This window comes from Hemitrygon akajei, chromosome 31, assembly GCF_048418815.1.
Source record: "Hemitrygon akajei chromosome 31, sHemAka1.3, whole genome shotgun sequence".
Classification (NCBI taxonomy): Eukaryota; Metazoa; Chordata; class Chondrichthyes; order Myliobatiformes; family Dasyatidae; genus Hemitrygon; species Hemitrygon akajei.
This window is the reverse complement of record NC_133154.1, coordinates 22,486,624-22,511,505: the sequence shown is the minus strand read 5'-3', so window position 1 is coordinate 22,511,505 and position 24,882 is coordinate 22,486,624. Positions and strand designations below refer to the sequence as shown.

Below are 24,882 nucleotides of genomic sequence, written 5' to 3'. Positions count from 1 at the left end.
TGATGATCCAACCAACACATTGTGGCAACACACTCAACGGCATTGTAATTGTAGTGGGGTGGGAGGTAGAGGGGACACACAATCTGCCATTCGTCACCTCATCCTGGCCAAGAGGGTCAGCCAAGACCAAATTTATACTGCCAGCTAAAACTACCGTCCTGGGAACAGTTGCCTTCTCGGCAGCTTTCACTTCCTCCTTCAGGTTGTCAGTCCATGCTGAAGCTCTTAATAATGGAAGTGAAGGTTGTAGCAGAGCTTTAGCCTTGTGGTGAGTGACAGCACAGTGCAACACGTCAACGTTGTTTTCCCGTCGCAGAGTGTGTAGAGCAGTGCAGTTCTCCGAACCTTCATGGAAATCATTTTTTCACAAATAAGTGGGAAACTTTAAATAGCTCCGACACAAATTCAACTCAAAGCTAATGATTCACCTTAAAAATGCTTAGACTGCATTTAACACAGCATGTTTTCTAACTATGTCGCAAAGCACTAGAGGCCAGCAATATCATGAAGGATCCACCCACCCTGCTCATGGACTGTTTGTCCCACTCCCCTTGGGGGAAAGGCTTTGTAACGTCCATGCCAGGACCACCAGACTCCAAAATAGTTACTCCCCCCAGCAGTAAGTCTGATCAACACCTCCACTCATTAACCCACCCCACACCCCCTACCACCACTACTTCACCATTCCGTCAGTCACTTTATGTACAGACTCACCTGTACCTAGTGTCACTTCATATGCATGTGAGCTCTCCTAAGTATTTATGTTTATTGTGTACTTTATCTCAGTGTGTTTTTTTTTATTGCTGCATCAGATCCAGACTAACATTTTTCTCATTCTCCTTTACACTCGTGTACTGGAAATGATATTAAACAATCTTGAACATAGCCCAGTACAACACAAGAACAGGCTCTTGTGTTGTGCCGAACCAATTAAATTAGTAATGCAAATGGTTAGCTAAACTAATCCCTTCTGCCTAAATAATGTCTATATCCTTTATTTCCCTCAGAATCATGTACCTACCTAAACGTCTTTTAAATGTTCCTGATGTACCTGCCTCTACCATCACCTCAGGCAGCACATTCCAGGTACCCACCAGTATCAGTGTAAAAAGTACTTGTTCCTCACATCTCCTTTGAACTTGCCCCCTTCACTTTAAATGCATGCCCTCTGGTATTATACATTTCAACAATGGGGAACAAAGATACAGTCTACTCTAATTATGTCTCTCATAATCTAAACAGATGCACTCGCTGTAATGTAGCCTACGAATCCTTGCGATTCCTCTGGGAAAGGTCAAAGCCCAACGTCTGCAGGCTCAAGTCTGCTGAAGGGCTGCCCTGGGGTTAAAGGACTGTGCATGTTCGTGGGTGGGAGTGAGTGAGAAATGGGGCTTGTTTTACTGTTGTTGTTTTGTTATTTATTTTATTCTGTTTTGCTCTGCTGAACATGCTATGTCAGCGCCTGAATGTTTGGCAACATTTGTGGTCTGCCCCCAGCAAACCCTTGGGCGTGCTGGTTGTTAAAGCCAATGAAGCATTTCACTGTATGTTTCGAAATACATGTGATAAATAAACTTGAATTTTGAAAAACGCTCATTTATTTATTTTTATTGAGATGCCGCACAGAATAGGCCCTTCGAGACACACAGTCCAGCAATCCCCCAATTTAATCCTAAACTAATCACCAGATGATTTTCATTGGCCAATTAACCTACCAACCAGTATGTCTTTGGACTGTGGAAGGAAATCGGAGCACCTGGAGGAAACCCATGCAGTCACTGGGAGAACGCATAAATTCCTTACAGACAGCGACGGGAAATGAACCCGGGTCGCCTGTGTATTGTAAAGCATTGTGCTAACCACTACGTTAGCATGCCACCTCTTACGTTGTTGGTGCTTCGTTACAGAACTTCACTGGATGTAAAGCCTTTCACACTTAACCTAGAGGCACTATATAAACGCAGAGATAAACATCTGAAGGTGCCGTATTCATTAACTGCTGCTCATCCAAGATGCTGTCCAATCCACTGAATGCTTACAATATATTCTGCTTTTGAGTACAGAAATGCAAACCTCTTATTTCAAGGATCAACACGTATTAGGAATTTGCTGCATTCAACATTCAATAATTACAAAGAATTCTTTAAAAAAACAAAGAATTATATAGAAAAGAAAAACACTATAAAGTTAGAGGTTTAAGGACAGATATGGAATAAATAAACAGCAATGTGTATTTACAGTTCAAACAGCATCACAAAACTGACGAAGAGTCTTAGCCTGCAACGTCGACTGCTCATTTCCTCCAAAAATGCAGCCTGACCTGTTGCATTCCTTTAGGATTTTGTATGGGTTACTCTGGATTTCCAGCACCTGCAGAATTTCCTGTGCTTATGAGCATTATAAAAAGTGGCTTAAAGTGATTACAGTTCAATACAGTGATTGGGGTGGGGGGGGGAATGGTGGGACTTCTAATTAGAATGGTTGATCAGATTAACTGCTTGGGGGAAGAAACTTTTAAGATGGTGTGAAGAGTAAAGCAGGAAAACATCTTAAGAGTCAGGAAAGATGTGTGTTTGTTACACCTTCTAATGGGTTTACAAGTCTCCTTTTCTACCTTTTCAGTATCTCGGCTGCTTTTCAAAAGCTGCACTCCTCACTGCTTCAGAATGAGGGGACAGGCATTTAAGCTGGGAGGGGAGAAGCATTTTTTTAAACAATGGGAGTGGTAGATGCCTGGAATGGGCTGCTAGGAGTAGTGGTGGAAGCAGATAAAATACGGGCATTCAAGAAGCTGTTAGACACATGAATATAAAGTAATTCTATGTCCGCCATCTTCACTGGGACTCCAGTACTGAATACTCCTTTACCTCTCCCACACCCACTCTTCACTTTCCACAAGGATGGTTCCCTCTGTGATTCCCATTCATCCTTCCCCACTAATCTCGCTCCAGGCACTTAACACTACAGTTGCTGTCTTCCCTCACCTCCTTTCCGGTCCTCAAAAAGTTCTTCCAGGTGAAGAAACCTGCGAATCTGTGGGGTTGCCTATTGTGTCCTGTAAGTCCTCCTCTGCACTGGTGAGACCGGACGTAAATTAGGCTCTGCCTTGTCAAGCACCTTCTGCCCATCCACTAAAAGCAGAATTTCCCGGCGGCCAACCATTTCAATTCCTATCCCCAGTCCAGTTCCAGCATGTCAGTCTATGGCCTCCTATTTTGCCAAGATGAGGCCACTCTTAGGGTGGAGGAACAACACCTCATATTCCGTCTGGATAGCCTCCAACCTGATGGCATGAGCATGGTGTTCTCCTTCCAGTACTTTTTTCCACCCTCCTTCTCCCCCTTCCCTCTTTTTCTGTTCCCACTCTGACTTCTGTCCCTCACCTGCCAATCACCTCCCCGTTGTCCCTCCTTCTTCCCTTTCTCCCATGGCCCACTCTCCTCTCCTATCAAATTCCTTCTTTACCAGCCCTTTATCTTTCCCACCCACCTAGCTTCACCTATCGTCTTCTAGCTTGTCCTCCTTCCCCTCCTTCCAATGTTTTTATTCTGATGTCTCTCTCCCTTCCTTTCCAGTCCTGATAAAGGCTCTCAGCCCAAAATGTCGACTGTTTATTCATTTCCATAGACACTGCTTGAACTGCTGAGTTCCTCCAGCATTTAGTGGAGTGTGTTGCTCCGGACATGGAGGCACCTGGATCATATGCAGGCAGAAGGGAAAGTTTAATCTGGCATCGTCTTTTGAGCAGAAGTTGTGGGTTTGAAAGCCTGTTCCTGTTCTATAAGAAAAGCAGTCAAGTAATCAAAGATCCTTCCCACCCTATACATTCTCTCTTCTCCCTCCTCCTACTGGGCAGAGGACACAAAAGCCTGAAAGCACATACCACCAGGCTCAAGGACACCTTCTACCCTGCTGTTATCAAGCAAGTAACATAAAATGGACACTTGTTCTCACAATCACCTCTTCATGGTTCTTGTATCCTGTGGTCGGTTTGCAGTGCACTTTCTGAGCAACCGTAGCACTTCATTCTGGACTCTGTTTTTCCCTTGTACTACCACGATGTTCTGATACGATGAAATAATCTATATAGACAGCATTCAAAAACGAGCTTTTTCAGTGTACCTCAGTCCACATGACAATAGACCATTCGGCAATACGTTTTCAGAGAAAGCCAACAAATACTGATATCTGAACTCAGATTTAAATTTTAATATTGCCCGGGTTCAGTCCTTTGGCTTTGTGGGTGTGAGGGCCTCTTAGCTCTCTGTAAGTGATAAGAGTTTAGACTTCCTGGGCATCAAGAGATACAAGGATGTTATCTGTCCAGTTGTTCTGCTGCCTATTGGGTGATCATTAATATTTTAAGAATTTTTATGGGCTATTTAGAATCAGAATCATGTTTAATATCACTGGCATATGTTCTGAAATCTGTTGTTTTGCAGCAGCAGTACAATGCAATAAATAATAACTATAAATTACAATAAGTATATATAAAAATAAATTAAATAAGCAGTGCAAAAGCAGAGGGAAAATAATAAGGTAGTGTTCATGGATTCATTGTCCATTCAGAAATCTGATGGTAGAGGGGGAGACGCTGTTCCTGTACCATCAGCCCCGGTGGAAGTCATGTGGAGAGAGCATGTCCTGGGTTATCGGGTCTTTACTGATGGATGCCAACTTTTGAGGCATCACCTTTTGAAGATGTCCTCATTGCTGGGGAGGCTAGTGCCCATGATGGAGCTGGTTGAGCTTACAACTTTCTGCAACCTTTTCCAATCCTGTGGAGTGGCCCCTCTGCACCAGGCTGTGATGCAACATCATGTCTGAGACCAGGATCTGACAGGCAGGAATCCTTTCCTGCACACCCTCATTTCAAAGTTAACCAATGTTAGTTATATAAGTAAAACAAGGATATGTGGGAAGTGGGCAGAGAAGAACCATGTACCAAGTTAAATATTGGTATGCAATGTAGGAAGTTTTAGACCAACACTTCTTTATGCCATGGACCTCTATCATTAACCGACGGGTCCACAAACCCCAGGTTGGGAATCCCTGATTTAGCCCAACTCTCTCACAATCAGCTGAAATAACTTTCAGCTTTCTTAAGACACATTAAGATTTTCATTTCCAAAAGACATAAGGGCAGAATTAGACCATTTGGCCCATTGAGTCTACTCTGCCATCCAATCGTGGCTGATTTATTTTCCCTCTCAACCCCATTCTCTCTTCTCCCCATAAACTAGTAATTAGCGTTTATTGGTTCATTCACACAACATAGTAAAGGCGCATTTCACTTGGAAAAAGCATTTTGTTCTCTAGATTTTTGACTCCAGTTTCCAAAAATGCCGATGAAAATCACAATAATGTCTTTCAAACATTGTCATTGCTAGCTTTCAAAGCACATGCAAAAAGAGGCACGGAGCTGAATGGACAAACTCAGATAACTCAGTATTTTTTATTATTTTGTGCTGAATTCAGTTCCCAAAGTGACTGAGAAAGCAATGTAACATGCAACCATACCTGGCAGATATGGCGCACTGTCACACTGCAAGGGTGATACATGAATCTCAGGATCAATTTCCACCGAGGATGTTTTAAATCAACCCACAAATCCCAGAAATTAGGTAGTTAGAAATTTTAAATTACTTTCAATCAAGTTGCAAATTCCTCCATCATATGCTGCAAATTTTTGAAGGAGATGTGCAGGGGCAAGTACGTATGCGGGCTGGAGATATGCTTCTACCAACAGAGGCGCAAGGCGTTCCGTCTCCGCGAGCCTGCAGGTTGTCTTTAAAAAATTTGCCAAGAACAATCGCAGTCATGGGTAGACCATGATCGCCCATCTTATAAGACACAGCACATAATGATGATTATGATACCACGCACAGAGAGTGGTAGGTGCCTGGAATGGCTGACTAGAGCAGTGGTGAAAGCAGATACGATAGAAACAGTTAGATAGTCACATGAGTATGCGACTAGAAGGCTATGGACTACATGTACACAGATTTAGTTTAATTTGGCACCATGTTCTGCCCAACATCATGGGCTGAAGGGCCTGTTCCTGTGCTGTACTGTTTGATGTGAAACAGCACAGACAGAGGTCAGACTGACTATTGCTTCTGCTTTGAGAAACGTATTCAATTAGATCCACACTTCCCTCACCATTCCTTCCCTAAAAAGCGATGTACGTTATTAGGTATATAGGTAATTGCCGTCTGGAAGTTCATAATGAATCCAGTCCCGTGGTCCTTACAGGCAGCCCATTGATAAAATTACTTTCAATTTAAAAGCACCAAATGATTAATGTCCGTGTTCATGTTCTACTAGAGCAGTTTCAAGTGTCCGTATGATAGTTCTAAAATATCTGACTGCATAATTTCCCTCCACGCCACGTGCTCCTGAAATCCCCGCTTCCCTCCAACCCACAGGCCAAAGGAAGGAAGATACACATTTGGTGGGGGAGGGAGTGTGTGACTTTTCTTTGGGCTCTTTTGGCTTCAGACTTTCCCTTATTAGGTCTGGTGAATCTGCCAAGGCATTGATTTAGAGGGGCTTATATCCAATATGCTTCAGTTTAAGGAGGGTTTTCCAGAGTTTGAGGAAATAATTTTCTAGGTTGCCCAGATCCATATCCATTAAAACAGACTAAACAGTACAGCCCCTTCAAGTCAAGTTATTGTCATTTAACTATATACATGCACTTCAAACACGAGGCGGCAGGGAGTTCAGAAGCCTAATGGCCGGGGGAAGAAACTGCTCCCTATCCTGACCATGCATCGGAATCTCCTTCCTGATGGTAGAGAGTCAAAGAGGATGCTGGATGGATGGGTGGGATCCTTAATAATAAGAATCAATGATGTTGTGTCAATCTTTTAACCGACTCTAAGATGCAAATTAGAAAAGTCAGAGGCTTTTTAATGTTCACCAAATGATGATTTGCAGGAGTAACCAAATTATGAGTCAGAGCACTACAGCAGTGAAACAGGCCTTCGGCCCATCTACTCCATACCAAACTATTATTCTGCCTGGTCGCATTGGCCTACACCTGGACCACAGCTCCCCAAACTCCTCTCATTCATGTAGTTATCCAAACTTCTCAAATGTTGTGACCAAACCCACATCCACCACTTCCACATTCTCACCACCCTCTGAGTGAAGATGGTTCCTCTTATGTTCTCCTTAAACATTTCACCTTTCACCCTTAACCCATGGTCTCTAGTTCCAGTCTAACCCAACCTCAGTGGAAAAAGCCTGCTTGCGTTTACCCTATCTACGCCCCTCATAATTCTGTATACCTCTATCAAATCTCTCCTCATTCTCCTATGCTGCAGGGAATAAATTCCTAACCTAATCAACCCCGGCAACATCCTTGTAAATTTTCTCTGTAAGTGAGACCAAATCCTGCGTGAAGCTTGAATCCAAAACTTTAGAAGTGAGACACTTATTAACTGAGATCCACTCAATCAACAGGGCATTGCGTGAAGATTTTTTTTTAAAAAACCTGAGGTAACAGAAGTGAATTTATGTCAAGTGTTTTAGAACATAGAACACTCCAGCACAGTTCAGATCTTTCAGGCCACGATGCTATGCCGAATTCCTAACTTACTCCAAGATTGATTGACTGATATATTTATATTTTGTTTTTTTTTAAAAAAATACTGGTACCCATTCTTTATCTTCAGCTTTACCACCAATTGCACCCTGGCCTCGACCATGACCCCTACCATGGCCTTGACCACGCCCACGGCCGCCAGAACCGAACCCACCACGAAATCCTTTTCTATCACCGGCGTCATCTGCCGTTTGGTGATAATTTTCCACTGAAGCTCCAAGATCAATTTAATGCTTCCCTCCCACATAGTCTTCCATTTCTGTCATCAATGGGAAGTTTCTTAAAGTTTCCTAATGTACTTTTGTTTAGTCATGCCAACTCTGACCTTCTTTACAACAAGCAAAACTTAAATTGTTCAACGCTTCCTCACAATTTAGATGCCTTAAGTCTAATGTTAATCTTAATAGTCTTGAATATCACTCATTACATAGTAATGCCGATGCATTTTGTGATGGAGGGTTAATGAGCTGAGGCAGAGAAATACAGCGTACGAGTGAGTGATCTCACCGAACCAGAACAGGAAACAGTTAATACAGAGTAAAACACAGTTGATATTTTGAGCTTCCAACCTGACAGCTTGAACATAAACTTCTCTAACTACTGGTAATTTCTCCCCAGCCCCCTTTTCTGGTTCTTCTCCTCACCTTGTCTCTGGTGCCCACCCCCACTTTGTTTCCCCCATGGTCCACTCTCCATTATCAGATTCCTTCTTTAGCCTTTTACCTTTTCCACTTATCACCTCCTAGCTTCCTACTTAATCCCCCTCCTTCCTCTTCACCCAGTCTCAGATATAATCTCCCAGCTTCCCACCTCATCCCTCCTCCCATATCTGGTCTCATCTATCACCTGCCAGCTAGTACTCCTTCCCCTCCCATCCCATCTTCTGGCTTCTTTCCCTTTCCCTCCCAATCCCGATGAAGGGTCTCAGCCCGAAACATTGACTGCTTCTTCCTCTCCAAGACGCTGCCCGACCTGCTGAGTTCCTCCAGCATAGTGTATGTGTGTTGCTCTGCATTTCCAGCACCTGCAAAATCTCTTGTATTAACTATTAATACAGGCCACATTCTTCTGAGGAACTACTGTGTAAAAACACTAAACTCTGGTCAAAGTCTCAAACCTTGACGTCAGATGTCATCTGCAGCATTACCACTGATCTCATTACTCTGATTGAACAGGTGAAAGAGAAGTTCAAAGGTTAGGTAAGTTTATTATCTCTGTCCAATGACCAAAGCCTGAGGATGTGGTGAGCAAGTGTCACCAGGCTTCCGGTGCCAACATAGCAAACCTGACCGGTACGTCTTTGGAATTGGGAGGAAACCAGAGCACCCAGAGGAAATCTACATGGTCATGGGGAACACATACGAACTCCTTACAGACAGTGGCGGGAAAATGAACCCTGATTGCTGGCGGTGTAAAGCATTACGCTAACGTGTACACCTCACCAGATACAACCTTGAGATCCATTTTCTTGCAGGCATTCATGGGGCAACAAAGAAATACAATCGAATCAAAGACCACACACAAAGACTGACAAACAACCAATGTGCTACAATCTGCACATATAAAAAAAAGTGTTCGCCTTCAGGATAAAGGAGAGAAAGAAAAATCCTTTAAAAATCATTTAGTACTACCACATTCTACCCTGAGAATACAAAGACACAATAATCTGCTTTGTATTCACCGGCTGCACACAGCAGGGAGGGAATTATAAAGCACAGAAAATCAAAAAGGTTAAAATATCAGGAACAAAATGGTAAAATTAAGTAAATTAGTTCCTTGAATCTATTCCTCAATTACTTACATTACAGTGGATCTGAGTCCTAATTCCATGTACCCCCACATTTCTCTAAACTTCTGGTGAAACCCAAAACTACTGAGATTAAATGCCACACTTTGTGCTGTAGGTTTTCTATGTTTGTATTTGGGACTTGTCAGTTGCAGGAGGAACAGGTTCTGGGCAAGACGGTGCCATGGTCCCAATAAAGATGGATTCGTGGTTCAGCGGGTTCTAATTTATAGCGATTTCAATAAAGTGCAGTATGTTAACTATGAAAATGTGGGGATCACTTCTTACCTCGTGCAAAGGACTTCCTCGTGCAGGCTGCCCTGACATCGCTGGCACTGTGTCCACAAACGTGAAAACTTCTCCTCTAAGAGCTTCAGCTGAGATACCTGAAAGAGAGGAAAGGGGTGGGATTAGAAGGAAAACTGCAGATATCTGGAGTAAAATACGTAACATCAGACAGTACAGCACAAGAACACACCCTTTGGCCCACAATGTTATTCCAAATTAATTAAACATCTAAGTCATTCTCTTCTGCCCCAGCTATGAAGGCCAACACTTCATACACCTTACCTGTGGACTTGGGCCCCAGGATCCCTCTGTTCCTCCACACTGCTAAGAATTCTGCCATTAACCCTGACCTCTGTCTTTACGTTCAACCTTCCAAGGTGAATCACTTCACACTTTTCCAGGTTGAACTCCATCTGCCACTTCTCAGCCCAGCTCTGAATTCTGTTAATAACTCAATGTAACCTGTGACAACCTTCCACACTATCCACAAGTGCACCAAGCTTCGTATCCTCTGCAAACTTGCTAACCACCCTTCCACTTCCTCATCCAAGTCACTGATAAAAATCTCAAAGAGCAGGGGTCCCTTTGGAACACCAATGGTCACCCAGGCTGAAGGAAATTATCCACTACCACCCCCTTCCTTCTACATGCAAGCCGATTCTGAATCCACACAGCCAAGTTCAGTGAGGAGTTTCCAGTGGAAATGTGGACACAGTTACTTTTCAGAGGAGTAGGGTGACTGTAAGAATAAGGCACAGGAGAGGACTGAATGTCCCAGAAAGCTACTCCACCATTATTATGATATTGAAAAAGTTTAATTTCAACTCCATCTACTACATTGTCTATCACTTCAAAGTTCAAAGTAAATTTATTGTCGCAGTACATACATATGTCACAATATACTATCTTGAGATTTATTTTCTTGCAAGCATTCACAGTAGAACTGAGAAGTACAATAGAGTCAATGAAAAACTACACAAAAGGACTGACAACCAATGTGCAAAAGACAAACTGTGCAAATGAAAAAATAAGTATTACTGAGAACATATGCTGCAGAGTCCTTGAAAGTGAGTCTGTAGGTTGTGGACTCAGTTCAGAGTTGAGGTGAGTGAAGTTGTCTCCGCTGGTTTAGGAGCCTGATGGTTGACGGGTAGTAACTGTTGCTGAACCTGGTGGTGTGGGACCTAAGGTTCCTGAACTTCCTTCCCGGTAAGAGAGCATGGCCTGGATGGCGAGGGTCCTTGATGATGGATGCTGCTTTCTTCTGGCAGTGCTCTTTGTAGGAGTGCTCAACGGTGGGGAAAACTTTGTCTGTGATGAACTGGGCTGCGTCCACCACCTTTTGTAGGAATCCTTTGATTCATAGTGTCCAAAATTCTAATTTATCATTCTTGAATATATCCAGGAACTGAGGTTTCATGTGTCTTGGAAACATATTTCCTAAGAACCACAGAAAACAGGAGTAGATGGCACAGGCAAAAGTCACTGCTACCATACTCGCCATCAGCCCTCAATGCCTCCAGTTCATGCCTTGACCTCAACCTTGAATGTATAATTTGACTTGAGCATCCTTTGAGGTAAAGAATTCCAATGTTTCACATCTCAAGTTCTTAATTCATTCTTATGTTGTGTCTTGTATTCTTGAAACTACTTCCCTCTATCACAATCAGAATTACTATCACTGACATGTGTTGTGAAATTTGGTGTTTTGTGGCAGCAGTACATTGCAATAGATATGAAATATATATATATAAAAAAAACAAAACTTAAGTGAACAGTGCAAAAAGAAAGCCAAAAAATAGTGAGACAACGTTCATGGGTTCCTTGCCCATTCAGAAATCTGATGGCGGAGGGGAAGGCACTGTTCCTGAAACGCCTTCAGGATTTTGTACCTCCTCTCTGATGGGTGTAATGAAGAGAGAGCATGTCCTTGGTGGTGGGGGTCCGTAATGATGGAAACTGCCTTTTGCAGATGTCCGTGATGGTGGGACATTGAAACCTCATTAAAAGATAATATACTATTCAGGATGAAATAATTTCTCATCATCTCAGTACTGAATAGGGGCGCACTTTGTCTGCAATCTGTGTGCTCTCCCTGGAACATTAACAAGTACAGAATTTACTACTCTCACATTTTCATCACAACCAACCCGGTTATTTTAACTAATTCAGCTGTCACAGTGCAAGTGTCACCTTCAGCCTCCAGGTGATTTGGCTGATTTCAGAGTCCCACAATGAAGATCACCACCCTATAAGAAAAATATCCAGCTACGTTGGGGGAATACCACCAATAACTTAATGAATCCAAAATAAGAACAATGTTTTAATTTTATTGGAAACTCCCTTACCTTTCAAATGCTAATCGCTACCACCTCAGTTTACACCTGCATCAGTGAGGCTAGTCCAAGCTCTCAATTTTGAAGTACGCCCAGCAAAGATGAATAATCCGAAGACGGGAATGCGCGCAGCCAACGTAATCGAGGAGCCCTCCCACATCTGCCACCCAGTCTTCTTTCCCCCTCCCCTTCCATCAGGCAGAAGATACAAAAGCCTCAGAACTCATACTATCAGGTCAAAGACAGCTTGATTACAGCTGTTACAAGACTCTTGAAAGATGAACTCGATTTCTCAGTCTTTCTACTTGCACCTCATTTGTCTACATAACTGCAGTTTCTCTGTAAATGAAACATTATGTTCTACCTTCCATTATTGTTTTCCTTTTGTACTATGTGGTTCCAAGGTTGTCAAGCCGAGGGGTGGTAGGGGGGACAAGCTCCCACTATCTAAAAGTGCTCCTCACGGCATGCACCTCAAATAGCCTCTGACAACAAAGTCCAACTCCTGGCCTTCTCGTGTGGCTTGGCCTCTAAGCCCGGCGGAACTGTTTCTACTGACAGGAGAAGGGGTGAAGGTGGGTCATGGTGCCTTAAAACCAGTGCTTCGGGTAGATGGAGCACTTCAGCCTGGGAAGGCAGTCCATCTGAGAGAGGGAAAACTCTGATTTCAAACCTCTGCGGCCTTGCAGCCATACCCACTCATGGGAAAGGCTTCGGGAGTAAACCCTGAGGACAAATCCGGAGCTGGAGTCCCTAAGGCAGTCCGACGTTGCCTTGAACCTCGTTCTGGCAACTCCTGCAACATCACCGGTGCCAAGTTGTATCGGCCCTTGCCCTTCCCTTGGACTATCAGGTGACGTGGAGAGGGGAGACTCGCTGCATGGGCAACTGCCAGTCTTCCATACAACCTTGCTCAGGCTTGCGCCCTGGAGAGGACTTTCCAGACGCAGATCCATGGTCTCGCGAGACTAACGGATGCCACCACCCCAATGTACTGAGTTATGGAATGACTTGTCTAGATGTCACACAGAAGATTATCCCAGTACGTGTGACAATAATAAGCTGTTACAAATATCTTCAGAACAATTTTATTTTAAACCACATTCTAAGTCTAGGGTCCTGCTGACAGTGGATGCTAAGAGAAAGTGCAACACATCAAGAAACTGCAGATTTATGGACACAGCTGGGCACATCGCAGAAACCAGCCTCCACGTGACACTTCTCACTGCTCACTAAAGCAGTCAGCATCATCAAAGATCCCACCCACCCTGGTTATTCTCTCTGTTCTCCATTCTCCAGGCAGAAGATACAAAAACCTGAAAGCACATACCATCAGGGTCAAGGACAACTTCTAACCTGCTATTATATAAAAAATATAATTGATCCCCCAGTATGATAAAGTGGATTCTTAATGTCACAACCTGCCTCATATGACATTGCACCTTAATGTCTAACTGCACTTTCTCTGAAACAATAACACTTTATTCTGCATTCTGTTATTACTTTTCAATGCACTGTTGTGATGAAATGATTTGTATGGATGGCATGCAAAACAAGATTTTCACTGCACCATTTTAGACACGACAATAATAAAAAAAATTTCTACCAGTTGGCTAGCAGTGAGAGACCAGAATCCACCTGAGAAATTCAATGATAAATAACATATTCAAAGCTTCCATTTATTAGCCTTCATGTGGATTCTTTATTGTGAAGAGTCCTCACAATGGATTTAAGATCAACACTTTGAAATACTACCTGACCTGTTAGGCGTTTCTAACCTCTTACCTCGTTATTTAGTTGCCTTGTGGTCTACAATGCTAACTCGCCATGAGTATTATTGTTATTAATACCATAGTGATGAACTCCCCTGCCAAACCTTTGGTTTCAAGTGGATGAGACTCTTCTGCTAACTGGGAGAAGTTGAATTCGTCCACCAAATCTCCTCCCACCTTCTGTGTTTTAACATCGTCCCATATGCCTCATATCATTTTAACAACGCCTTCTGTAATCCAAGCCTTTGATAATCTTCTAAAGCTGCATTGCCTAGATTTCAACCAAATATCAGAGATTCTTAACATTTTTATCTCAACATAAAGAATATAAATGAATTTAACGATGCACTCGATATGCTCAAGTTCATAAAACTAAAATGAAAAAACATTGTAATGTTCTATTGCAGTTACCACTGTGACTGGATCCTGCCTTTAACTAGGCTATGAAGATCTGTTCTAGTACCTCCAGAGTTTCTTGCTTAAATTAACTAGCAAAATAAAACCAGAATTAAAGTAACTGTTTATTAATAGCATAGAAAAATACCTTCCCTTTCATACATATTCTACAAAATGCAATGAGAACTACATGTAGAGATGCAACAATTTGACACAAAAATGCACATCAGGAGAGTCACAGTGATTTTAATGTTCACCTGGACAATGATTAGGATTCACCAGGTACCACATAGGAGAAATAACCAAATTATGAGAGTAAATCCTGTGTGAAACTTGAATCCAAAACTGTCAAGGTGAGACACTTGTTAACTGAGCCAACTAATACACTCATTGAACAGAGCTGAATTTTTGTCAATTGTTTTAGAAGACAGAACACTACAGCATAGGCCCTTCGGCCCACAATGTTGTGTCAATCTTTTAACCTACTCTAAGATCGGTCTAACCCTGCCCTCCTACATAGCCCTCTGTTTTTCCACATGTACCTATCTAAGAGATTCTTAAATGTCCTTAACATATCTGCCTCTATCAGCACCCCTGGCAGGGCGTCCCCCACATGCATCACTCTCTAACTTATCTCTAACATCCCCCATATACTTTCCTCCAGTCACCTTACAATTGCATACTGAATAAATAGTCACAAATTCTACTGAGGAATAATACTACTTGAATCTCTTCTCTCCGTACCTAATATATTATGATACTTATGTTATCATACCTCCTTCTGATACAGCTCAGACTGACGAGACATACAGTAGCTGCACACAGCACCTGTAGAGAAAACAGAAATTCCAAAAAACAATTTGAAATCACTTTCCAAACAAATAGTACAGACTCGTAGACAGAAGCTATTAAGGCTTAAAATTTGTACACAAAATCACTTGCACGAATGCTGGCTGTACAGAGAAACGTTAGTAACCCATTCAATCCTCTTTTAGTACAGCCAATCTGCATTTTAATTTGATTCACCCATCTTTGATCAGAGTCCATAATACTTCTGGTCGACAAATCAATTTTGAAATTTCCAATTAACACACAGCCTCGAGGACTTACAAGAGGAGGTGGACCAGTTTTCAACCATGCTGTGAGAGAAACACTGGATTAAATGGCATTTAAAAATTTATGAAGGCTATTTAACAATCCACATCAATGTTTCTGTAGTTATGTGGAGTGCTGAGGGTATCTGACACTTAATTACTTCAAATTTCCAGTGATAGTTTGTTTTTATCACTTACTATGTATTAAGCATTAAATAAAGTTCAACATACAAAGCTCAAAATAAATTTATTATTAATGTATGTATATGTCACCATATACTACCCTGAGATTCATTTTCTTGTGGGCATTCACAGCAGAACAAAGGTATACTGACTAAGTGGGAGGAGATACTTCCAGTGACATTAACTAGCTTTATTCTATTATTTCTTATATTGATAAAAAAACAAAACATGCATATTATTCAGCAAAAAAAAATACGGTTAGCAGTGAAGACCATGGCCAAACATATTAATCTATTTTTGAACTGCTGCTTTTCTTCTAAGCATTAAACTTCCTCCTTTGATCTTTCTGACTTGTTGCTGATCTCGGGTATACTGCTTCACTGTTCATCTACTGCCTTATTTCCAATGCAATGCAACATGCCTTTGCCCACCATCACGTCCGTACATACACCTCCACTGCCGATTACACCAAAGGCCCAGGTGAGGTTGCCAGAACGAACTGTGCTAAAGGGATAGATTCTAAATTTGGAAATGGTTAAAACATCTCTTGTTCATTTCTGCTTCTTATCACTCAGCCACCAGTAGCCATTGCTTTAGATGCCAAAAGCCTAAGCTTTAGGCATTTAGAAGAATGGTACAGGCCATTCAGCCCACGATGTTGTGCTGACTTTTTAACATACTCTGAGATCAGTCTAACTCTTCCTTCCACATAGCCCTCCTTTCTCTTCCATCCATGTGCCTATCTAACGAGTGTACAATGTACTGTGTATGTTAATCAAAATGGCTTCTTTGTTTTGTTAAGAGTAGGAATGCTTCTTTGTATGATAAGTGCTTTCTCTCGCAGTTGTTTAGCTTTAGACTTGCTGATATCGGGACTGTATTCATTTGTTAACCAATGGGGAATGTTATTTTGTCTTGTGGGTCTGGGAGCTGGGGGGATTTTGCGGTTTTTTCAGGGGAGTCAGGAAGAAGACGCCAAGGAAGGTGGACGTGCGCTGCCCTGCTTGGTCGACCACCGGGGTGGTCCCAGGTGCGGGGACGTGGAGGTCGGAGGAAAGTGACGAGGGGTCGAATGGTTCGATGGTTGAGCTCCAACGATGTGCACTAAACTGACTGAACTTTGATAAGTTGGCGCCTTTTACTTTATTTTCTTTTCCTTCATATATATTGTATTGCATAGTACTCTTTTAGTTTTAGTAAAATTTTTAAAGTGTATTCCATAACGGTATCTGGTGTGAATTTGATATGGTGTGTGCGCGCGGCATAAACTTGATTCTCACAGCACCTGCGTGTACGGGAGGTGGGGTTGGTGAGTGGCTGGATCTCCTTTTCCCCTGGACATATACCAGCCTGTTGGGTAAGTGTTACACGAGTCTCTTAAATGTCCTTAACATATCTGCCTCCACCGCCACAGCTGGCAGCTGTGGTCAAATCAGATTTTTAAAGAGCGGCAACATTACCTCATGGCTGTACACCACCCTATCAACCTGAGGGGCAACTTTGAGGGATCTACTTGACTCTTTCTTCACTTGTTGTTCAGTAAATCCAATGAGAAAATACAGCTTTCAACCCAGACATTCAATGGCATTATCATCAGTGGATCTCCCACTGTCAGTGTCCCCGATGTTACTCGTGCCAGAAACTGAACTGGCAAATGTGTTATAAGAGCAGGTCAGATGCTGGGATCCCAGTTGTGAGTAATTCACCTTCTCTAACTCCCCAAATCCTGCCTACCATCTGCAAAGCTCAAGTCGGGAACTCTCTCCGCTAACCTCAGTGAGCACAGCCTCAACAACATTCAAGAAACTATACATCGTACAGGGTGTAGCAGCGCACTTGACTCAGATCCACAACCGTTCCCCCATGCTACCATCTAACTACAGTCTGTACTATTTACAGGATGTAACAGATCCAAACTACTTGGACAGAAACTTCCAAACCCACCTCTTCTAGCTAGATGGATAAGGGCAATGAAAGCAATGGGAGTTCTGTTACCTACAAGCTAAGTAGTGTAGCAGTTAGCACAAAGCTATTACAGCACCAGTGAACCACTTTCAATTCGGCCACTGTCTAAGGATCATAAGACACAGCAGGAAAATTAGGTCATTCAGCCTATTGAGTCTGCTCCGTAATTCCATCATGGCTGATTTATTGTCCCTCTTGACCCCATTTTTCTGCCTTGCTCCTGTAACCTCTGACGCCTTTACTATTCAAGAACCTATCAATTTCCACTTTAAATATGTCCCCACTGTGGCATATGAACTCCAGAGATTTACTACCCTCTGGTGAAACAAATCCCTTCTCATCTCTGTTCTAAAGGAACACCTTTCAATTCTAAGGCTGTGCCCTCTGGTCCTAGACTCCAATATTGGAACCATCTGCTCTATGTCCACTCTATCTAGGCCTTTCAATATTGTGTAGAGGTCAATGAGATGCCTCCCCACCTACTGAAACATTCTTCTAAACTCCAGCCAGTACAGACCTAGAGCCATCAAACACTCCTTATACATCAACACTCAAACTGTTTCTCTTCTCACAGATATTGCCTGATCTGTTGAACATTTCTAGTTATTTCTTCCATTTTCACTTTATGTTGTCAGTCCAATTCTGCTCATTTGTTTCTGTAAGGAACAACACAAAGTAATTTGCAGGCACGATATTGCTCCAACCTGTAACTAACCTCAGAGATGTGGTCTTCTCTGGTAGCTGCTCCATAACTGCATTTATACAATGGTTCCTCATTTAACACAATGTATATACGGTAATACAATGGAAGACAGTCCTCAATGCAGTCTGATTTCACAGTAAGTTCCGTTTATCATATATCATTGAGGGCTGCTCTTAAATAGATTAATTGAGAAGCTTTATTTGTCTAGTGGACATCATAATATACAGAGAAATGCATTGTTTTGTGTCACCAACCAACCCAGTCCAACAACTGAGCTGAGAACAGTCCTCAAGCGTTGCCATGTTTCCGGCAGCAGCATAGCATGCCCACAACTTACTAACCCGCACGCCTTCAAAGGAATGTCCGCAGTGTCAAGGGACAGCATACAAACTCCTTACAGATAACAGTGGGAATCAAACCCCAACTGGTGGATTGATGGCACTAAGTCAGCAAGGACTTCTCACCTGAATCCAAAATTTGTCCAAAAAATACGCATGGTAACCCAATGGGAAATCCTTAAGCCTAAATGTAATTCCAAGCAGATATAAAAATAGTAAGAAGGATTACTTGGGCACAATCCCAAAATCTATGAGTCAACTCTGAATATCGTTCGAAAGAGAACTGGATAGGGAAAGATGCTCAAGGTAACGACTGTTAGGGTGTGTGGAATGTGCTGCCAGGGGAGGTGGTAGAGGCTGATACATTAGGGACATTTTAGAGACTCTTAGATAGGCAAATTGAGGATAGAAAAATGGAGGGCTATGCGAGGGAAGGGTTAGATTGATCTCAGAGTTGGTTAAAAGGTTAGCACAACATTATTGCCTGAAGGACCTGTTCTATGTAATGTGATCATGAGGATGATAATATGCCACAAGCTACTTCAAGCCCTCTGCACCTTTCAGAATGATCAGGGCTTTCTTTCCTATTCTTGCGCTCTCCATTTCTACGCTGTCAGTTACCCAAGCGCAGGCTCAACGACGCATCTCCAGAACCCTGAGGTACAGAGTTCCAAGCAGAAAATAAAATGCTGCTTATTTTGATGTTCTTCATCTTGAACCCAAGATGGCGGCACGATAGCAACACTATCAAGGTGCAAGCTGCAAGGATCGGGGTTCAGTTCCCGCCGCTGTCTGTAAGGAGTTTGCACGTTCTCTTTGTGGCCATGTGGGTTTCCTCCAGGTGCTCCGGAGTCCTCCTACATCAAAGGTGTGCAGTTAGAGCTAGCGAGTTGTGAGCATGCTATGTTGGCACCGGAAACATTGCAATTCTTGCAGGCTTTCCCCAGGACAATCCTTGTTGATTTGATTTGATGCCAACGATGCATTTCACTGTACATTTTGATGTACATGTGACAGATAAAGCTGGTCTAATACTTGATAGCTCTAGGTTCCAGAAAAAGAGAAAAACTGGGAGGGGGGAGAAATAAACAGCTGGCTACAAGTCTGATGCAGTATAGTTTAGACAGTACCAGCAAAGACAAATGTAGTTACATTTCATCATACTTAAAATGTTAGTAATCACAGAGGAGTTAACATACAAATTGTTTGTTTTCCGGTGTTTTTTTCTCTGTAAAGCCCTCCCCTCTGTTCTCACTACCTCATCTGGTATCTGTGAATAATGGAGAGAAGAGTAGAGAGACCTGAGAATTAACTTCTTTACAAAGAGGGTAGGGCATATCTGGAATAAGCTGCCAGAAGAAGTGGTCGAGGCAGGTACAATTGCAACAGTGAAGAAGCATTTGGATATGTACATGGAAAGGAGAGGCTCAGAGGGCTATGGGCTAAACTGGGACTTGCAGGAAGGATGCTATGGTCAGTATGGACTGAAGGGCCTACTTCTGAGTTGTATTATTCTATGACTCTATGCAATCCCATGATATGGCGTCAGGAAGATTATGAGTGATATTGGAAAACTAGCTGTTAGAATGAGGAACTTCTCAGCCTCGAATCTGACCACAGGAAATGAGAGAGACTCAAGGAGACTCTGGGCTGTAAGCCTTCTATTCTCGAACAAGGGAAACTCCAGACCATCAACTTGGGTAGGCTTTAGTGGGGAGAGGGTGGGGGAAGAAAAGTTATAGTGAAAGTTTGCCTTAATAAGCCTAGGATTATAGAGGTGTTTAAAATCTTGAGGGGTATGCAATGAGCCTTTTTTCCAGGGCTGGGCAATCAAGAACTGGAAGGCACTCTATTTTAAGAGAGGGCAATGTTTTTTTAATGCAAAGGGTGGTATATATGTGGTCAAGGTGCCAGAGGAAGTGGCTGAGACACGTACAATACAAGATTACAAAGACTGTTATACAGGTACGTGGATAGGAAAGGTTCAGAGGGATATGGTCCAAAGGCTTCCACATCAGACCTAACTGGATGGGCAGGTGGGACCAATCGGCTTAAGAGTTGTTTCCATCTTGTATGACTTAATAATAAATTTCATTTGAAATCTAATTATATTATTCCCCTGAATATACACTTGCTGAGGTCTGATTCACGTCATCCAAGGGACCTTTCCTCTATCTGTAGACCACAACTTATTGGGTTAGCAGGCTGAAGTATATTAGGTGAAGGATAGGGGCAAGAAGCAGGTGAATCTCCCAGCCATGAACAGCCAAGCCCTAATGCAATCATTGCACACGGTGCAGTTAGAAACAGTCTATCTTATGTGAGAAAAGGAAAGCCAACTGCACCTTTGCCTTGAGATGACAGCCAATATTATTGCACACCCTCCCTCAGAGAGGATGTCAATGGTGGGAGGGTTGTGCCTGTGATGGAGCTAGCCGTGCCTACAACACTCTGCAGCCTCAAAAGATTTCTGCAATGGTGCTTCCATACCAGGCTGTGATGAAATCATTTAGAATGCTCTCTATGGTACATCTGTAGAAATTTGTTAGTGTCTTTGGTGACATACCAGATCTCCTCCAACTCCTGATGAAGTACGGCCACTGCCATGCCTAAGTCATGATTGGCCCAGGATAGATGTTGGCGCCCAGCACTTGAACATTCATTCCACTGCTAACCCCTGAATGAGGAATGGTGTGCGTTCTCCTGACTTCCCCTTCTCAAGGTGTTTTCACTGACCTGTACTGACTGTGGTCTCCATTTGAGGAAGTCAAGATTCCAATTGCAGAGGGAGGAATGGAGGACCAAGTTTTGAAGCTTGTTGATTTGTACTGAGGGAACAATGGTGTTGAATGCTGAGCTGAAGTTGATCAACAGCAGCCTGCCCCATGGGTATTGCTGCTGTCCAGGTGGTCCAAGTCCAAGTGGAGAGCCAGTCTACAGCTGCTGTAGACTTACTGTGCTGGTAGGCAAATTGCTCAGGGAGGGGTTAATTTTAGCCATGAACAATCTCTCAAAGTTGTACTCATTACTTAATCACAGTTATCACTGCAAATAATCAATAGACGTTGGGGCAGATCACCCTGCTCTTCTTGAGTATCAGTGTGACTGATGTCCTTTTGAGGTGGATGGTAACCTATGACTGCAGTACTGGAGAGATTGAAGATGGCCGAACCAAAGACACAGTTAAGATAACTGGTTGATGAAAAAGGAAGGTAGAGAGGTTGCTGAGTACTGCCTATGAACAATGTGGCAGCAGATATAACAGCGCCTTTCTGAACGGTACACCTGAAAAGAATAGGAATGTAGGGAGAGGTAGAGAGAACATGGAGTGGGATTATTTCATAGCTGAGCTGCCTGGTGCTTGGGGAAAACTACCAACATAACCAATTACCCCTGCTACCCTGGTCATTCTCTCCTGTCAGGAATAAGAAGCAAAAGCTTGAGAACAAAGACAACTGTTATCAGTCTCTTGAACAGACCCACCATACTGAAAAGATGAACTTTTGATCTCCCAATCTATCTCATCATAGCCCTTGCACTGTATTTATCTACAGTGCCTATCAAAAGTATTCATCCCCTCATTAGAAATTTTCATATTTTATTTTACAACGTTAAATCACAGTGGATAATAATTTGGCTTTTTTGACACTGACCAAAAGAAAATGACTCCTGTGTAAAATGAAAACAGATCTCTACAAAGTTTTCATTTTACACGAAATTAATTACAAATATAAAACCCAAAATAATTGATTGCATAGGTATTCACCCCCTTCAAGTCAGTATTTAGTAGATGCACCTCTGGCAGGTATTACAGCCTTCAGTCTGTGTGGACAGGTTTCTATCAGCTTTGCACATCTAGACAGTGATTCCCATTCTTCCTTACAAAACTGCTCAAGCTCAGTCAGATTGCGTGGAGATTGTGAGTGAACAGTCCTTTTCAAGTCCAACCACAAATTCTCAATTGGATTGAGGTCTGGACTCTGACTTGACCATTCCAGGACATTAACTTTGTTGTTATTAAGCCATTCATGGATTGGCTTTATCCTTGGGGTCATTGCCTTGCAGGAAAACAAATCTTCTCTCAAGTCACAGTTCTCTTGCAGACTGCATCAGGTTTTCCTCCAGGATTTCCCTGTACAGGTGTCCCCCGCTTTATGAATGTTCACTTTACACCACTTTGCTTTTACAAAAGACCTACATTAGTAACCTGTTTTCGCATTACAAAGAGGATTTTCGCTTTTACAAAAATTTTTCCCATATAAATTAATGGTTCTTCGCTTTATGCCATTTCTGCTTAAGAAAGGTTTCATAGGAACACTTTACCTTTGTAAAGGGGGGGGGGGGCACCTGTATTTTGCTGCATTCATTTTACCCTCTACCTTCACAAGTCTTCCAGGGCCTGCTGCAGTGAAGCATCCCAACAGCAAGATGCAGCCACCACCATGCTTCACAGCAGGGATGGTGTGTTTTTGATGACCTGCGGTGTTTGACTTATAACAAACATCGTTTAGTCTGATGGCCAAAAAGCTCAATTTTGGTTTCATCAGACCACAGAACCTTCTTCCAGCTGGCTTCAGAGTCTCCCACATTCCTTCTCTCCCACTCTCCCATAAAGCTACGACTGATGAAGCACCAGGGCAACAGTTGTATACGCAGTCTCTCCCATCTCAGCCACTGAAGCTTGTAACTCCTCCAGAGTTGTCATAGTGGCCTCCCTCACTAGTCCCCTTCTTGCACGATAATTCAGTTTTAGGGGACAGCCTGCTCTTGGCAGATTTACAGCTGTGACATATTCTTTCCATTTCTTGACAATTGACTTAACTGTACTACAAGGAATATTCAGTGACTTGGAAATTTTCTTGTATCCATTTCCTTAACTTGTGCTTTTCAACAACCTTTTCACAGAGTTGCTTGGAGTGTTCCTTTGTCTTCATGGTGTAGTTTTTGCCAGGATACTGACTCACCAACAATTGGACCTACCAGATCCATGCGTATTTTTACAACAATCAACTGAAACACCTTGACTGCACACAGTGATCTCCATTTAACTAATTATGTGACTTCTAAAACCAATTGGCTGAAGTGATGATTTGGTGTGTCATATTAAAGGAGGTGAATACTTGTGCAATCAATTATTTTGTACTTTATATTGTAATTAATTTAGATCACCTTGTAGAGATCTGTTTTCACTTTGACACGAAAGAGTCTTTCTGTTGATCAGAGCTAAATTAAATCCACTGTAATTCAATGCTGTAAAACAATAAAACATTCCAAGGGGGGGGATGAATACTTTTTGTAGACACTATTCCTACACTGTACTTGCTCTATAACAGTATTCAGCATTGTTTTCCTTTGTACTATATCTATGCACTTGTGCATGACCTGTCTGCATGGTATGAGAACAAAAGTTACTCACTGAACCTTGGTACACGTGACAATAATAAATCTTCACTCTTAGTTTAACCAGTCACACCTTCACCCTTACTCCAACTAGTCACAACCTCGCCGTCACTGTTTACATATATTCATATCTCAGCAAGTCATCTCTGATATACAATGTTTTTGTGGGGGATAGATCCACAATTCGAATGGTGGGGTGGAGATACGTCTCTACCAAAGGAGGTGTAATGTACCGCTTCCTCCGCTAGCCTGCAGGTCACCCTTGGGCAAGGTGTATCACCTGCTTAAACCCCCCCCCCCCCCCCTCCGGATCAGGGATCTTTTAGCACTTTTTGTTGAAGAATAAATATAATTTAGGACAACCATTTCTTCAAAGTAGCACCACTGGTACATTTACATCTACCAGACTGCAGATAAAACTTTGCAAAGATTTAAAGGATGGAAACACACTATCACCTTTACAGGGTTCTTCTACAGAATGGGAGTGAAAGCTGAGAATGTGTTTAGGTGTTCCCCCATCTACAAGATAATGCCCCCAGAAATGCAGCACTCCCTCAGCATTACACCAGAATGGCAATCTATACATTCATATCTGAACTCTCAAATGGGACTTGAGAACCCATGTCTATTTATGGACATGTCATGCTCTGGTCTTTGACCTTTGGCTTTTGTCCTCTGGACTTCACCACCATCTATTCATTGACCCTAGTGTTCACTGATCATGGTACCATGACTAAATATTTCTGATCCCAGATTCTTGTCAAGAGTAGAAGCTATATGGAGCTTCCCTCGGATTGATGTTAGAGCAGGGGTTCTAACATCCCTCGGTCCACAGACCCCTCAGTTAATGGTAGGGATCCATGGCATAACAAAGGCTGTGAACTCCTGTAGAGCAAGGTCCCAGTGATGTCAATAGAAGCCAAATAGTACGTTTAAGGGGAGGCTGTGGAGTGCAGAGAAGAAATCCATCCTTTACATATAATTGTTCAATAACAGCAATTATTAAGTG

The 24,882-nt window shown here is 42.5% G+C and overlaps 1 protein-coding gene across 4 annotated transcripts in view; it reads right to left on the bottom strand.

The window, feature by feature from the left end:
• The window catches only part of pold1 (polymerase (DNA directed), delta 1, catalytic subunit), a 228,747-nt gene that overhangs the window by 7,270 nt on the left and 196,595 nt on the right, over nt 1-24,882 (bottom strand). For all 4 annotated transcript variants that reach the window (XM_073033971.1, XM_073033969.1, XM_073033968.1 and 1 more), the window contains exons 25-26: nt 14,966-15,018; nt 9,687-9,784 (exon numbers count right to left, since the gene is read on the bottom strand). In XM_073033971.1, coding sequence (XP_072890072.1) covers nt 9,687-9,784; nt 14,966-15,018 — 151 coding nt within the window. The remainder of the gene's footprint in view (nt 1-9,686; nt 9,785-14,965; nt 15,019-24,882) is intronic.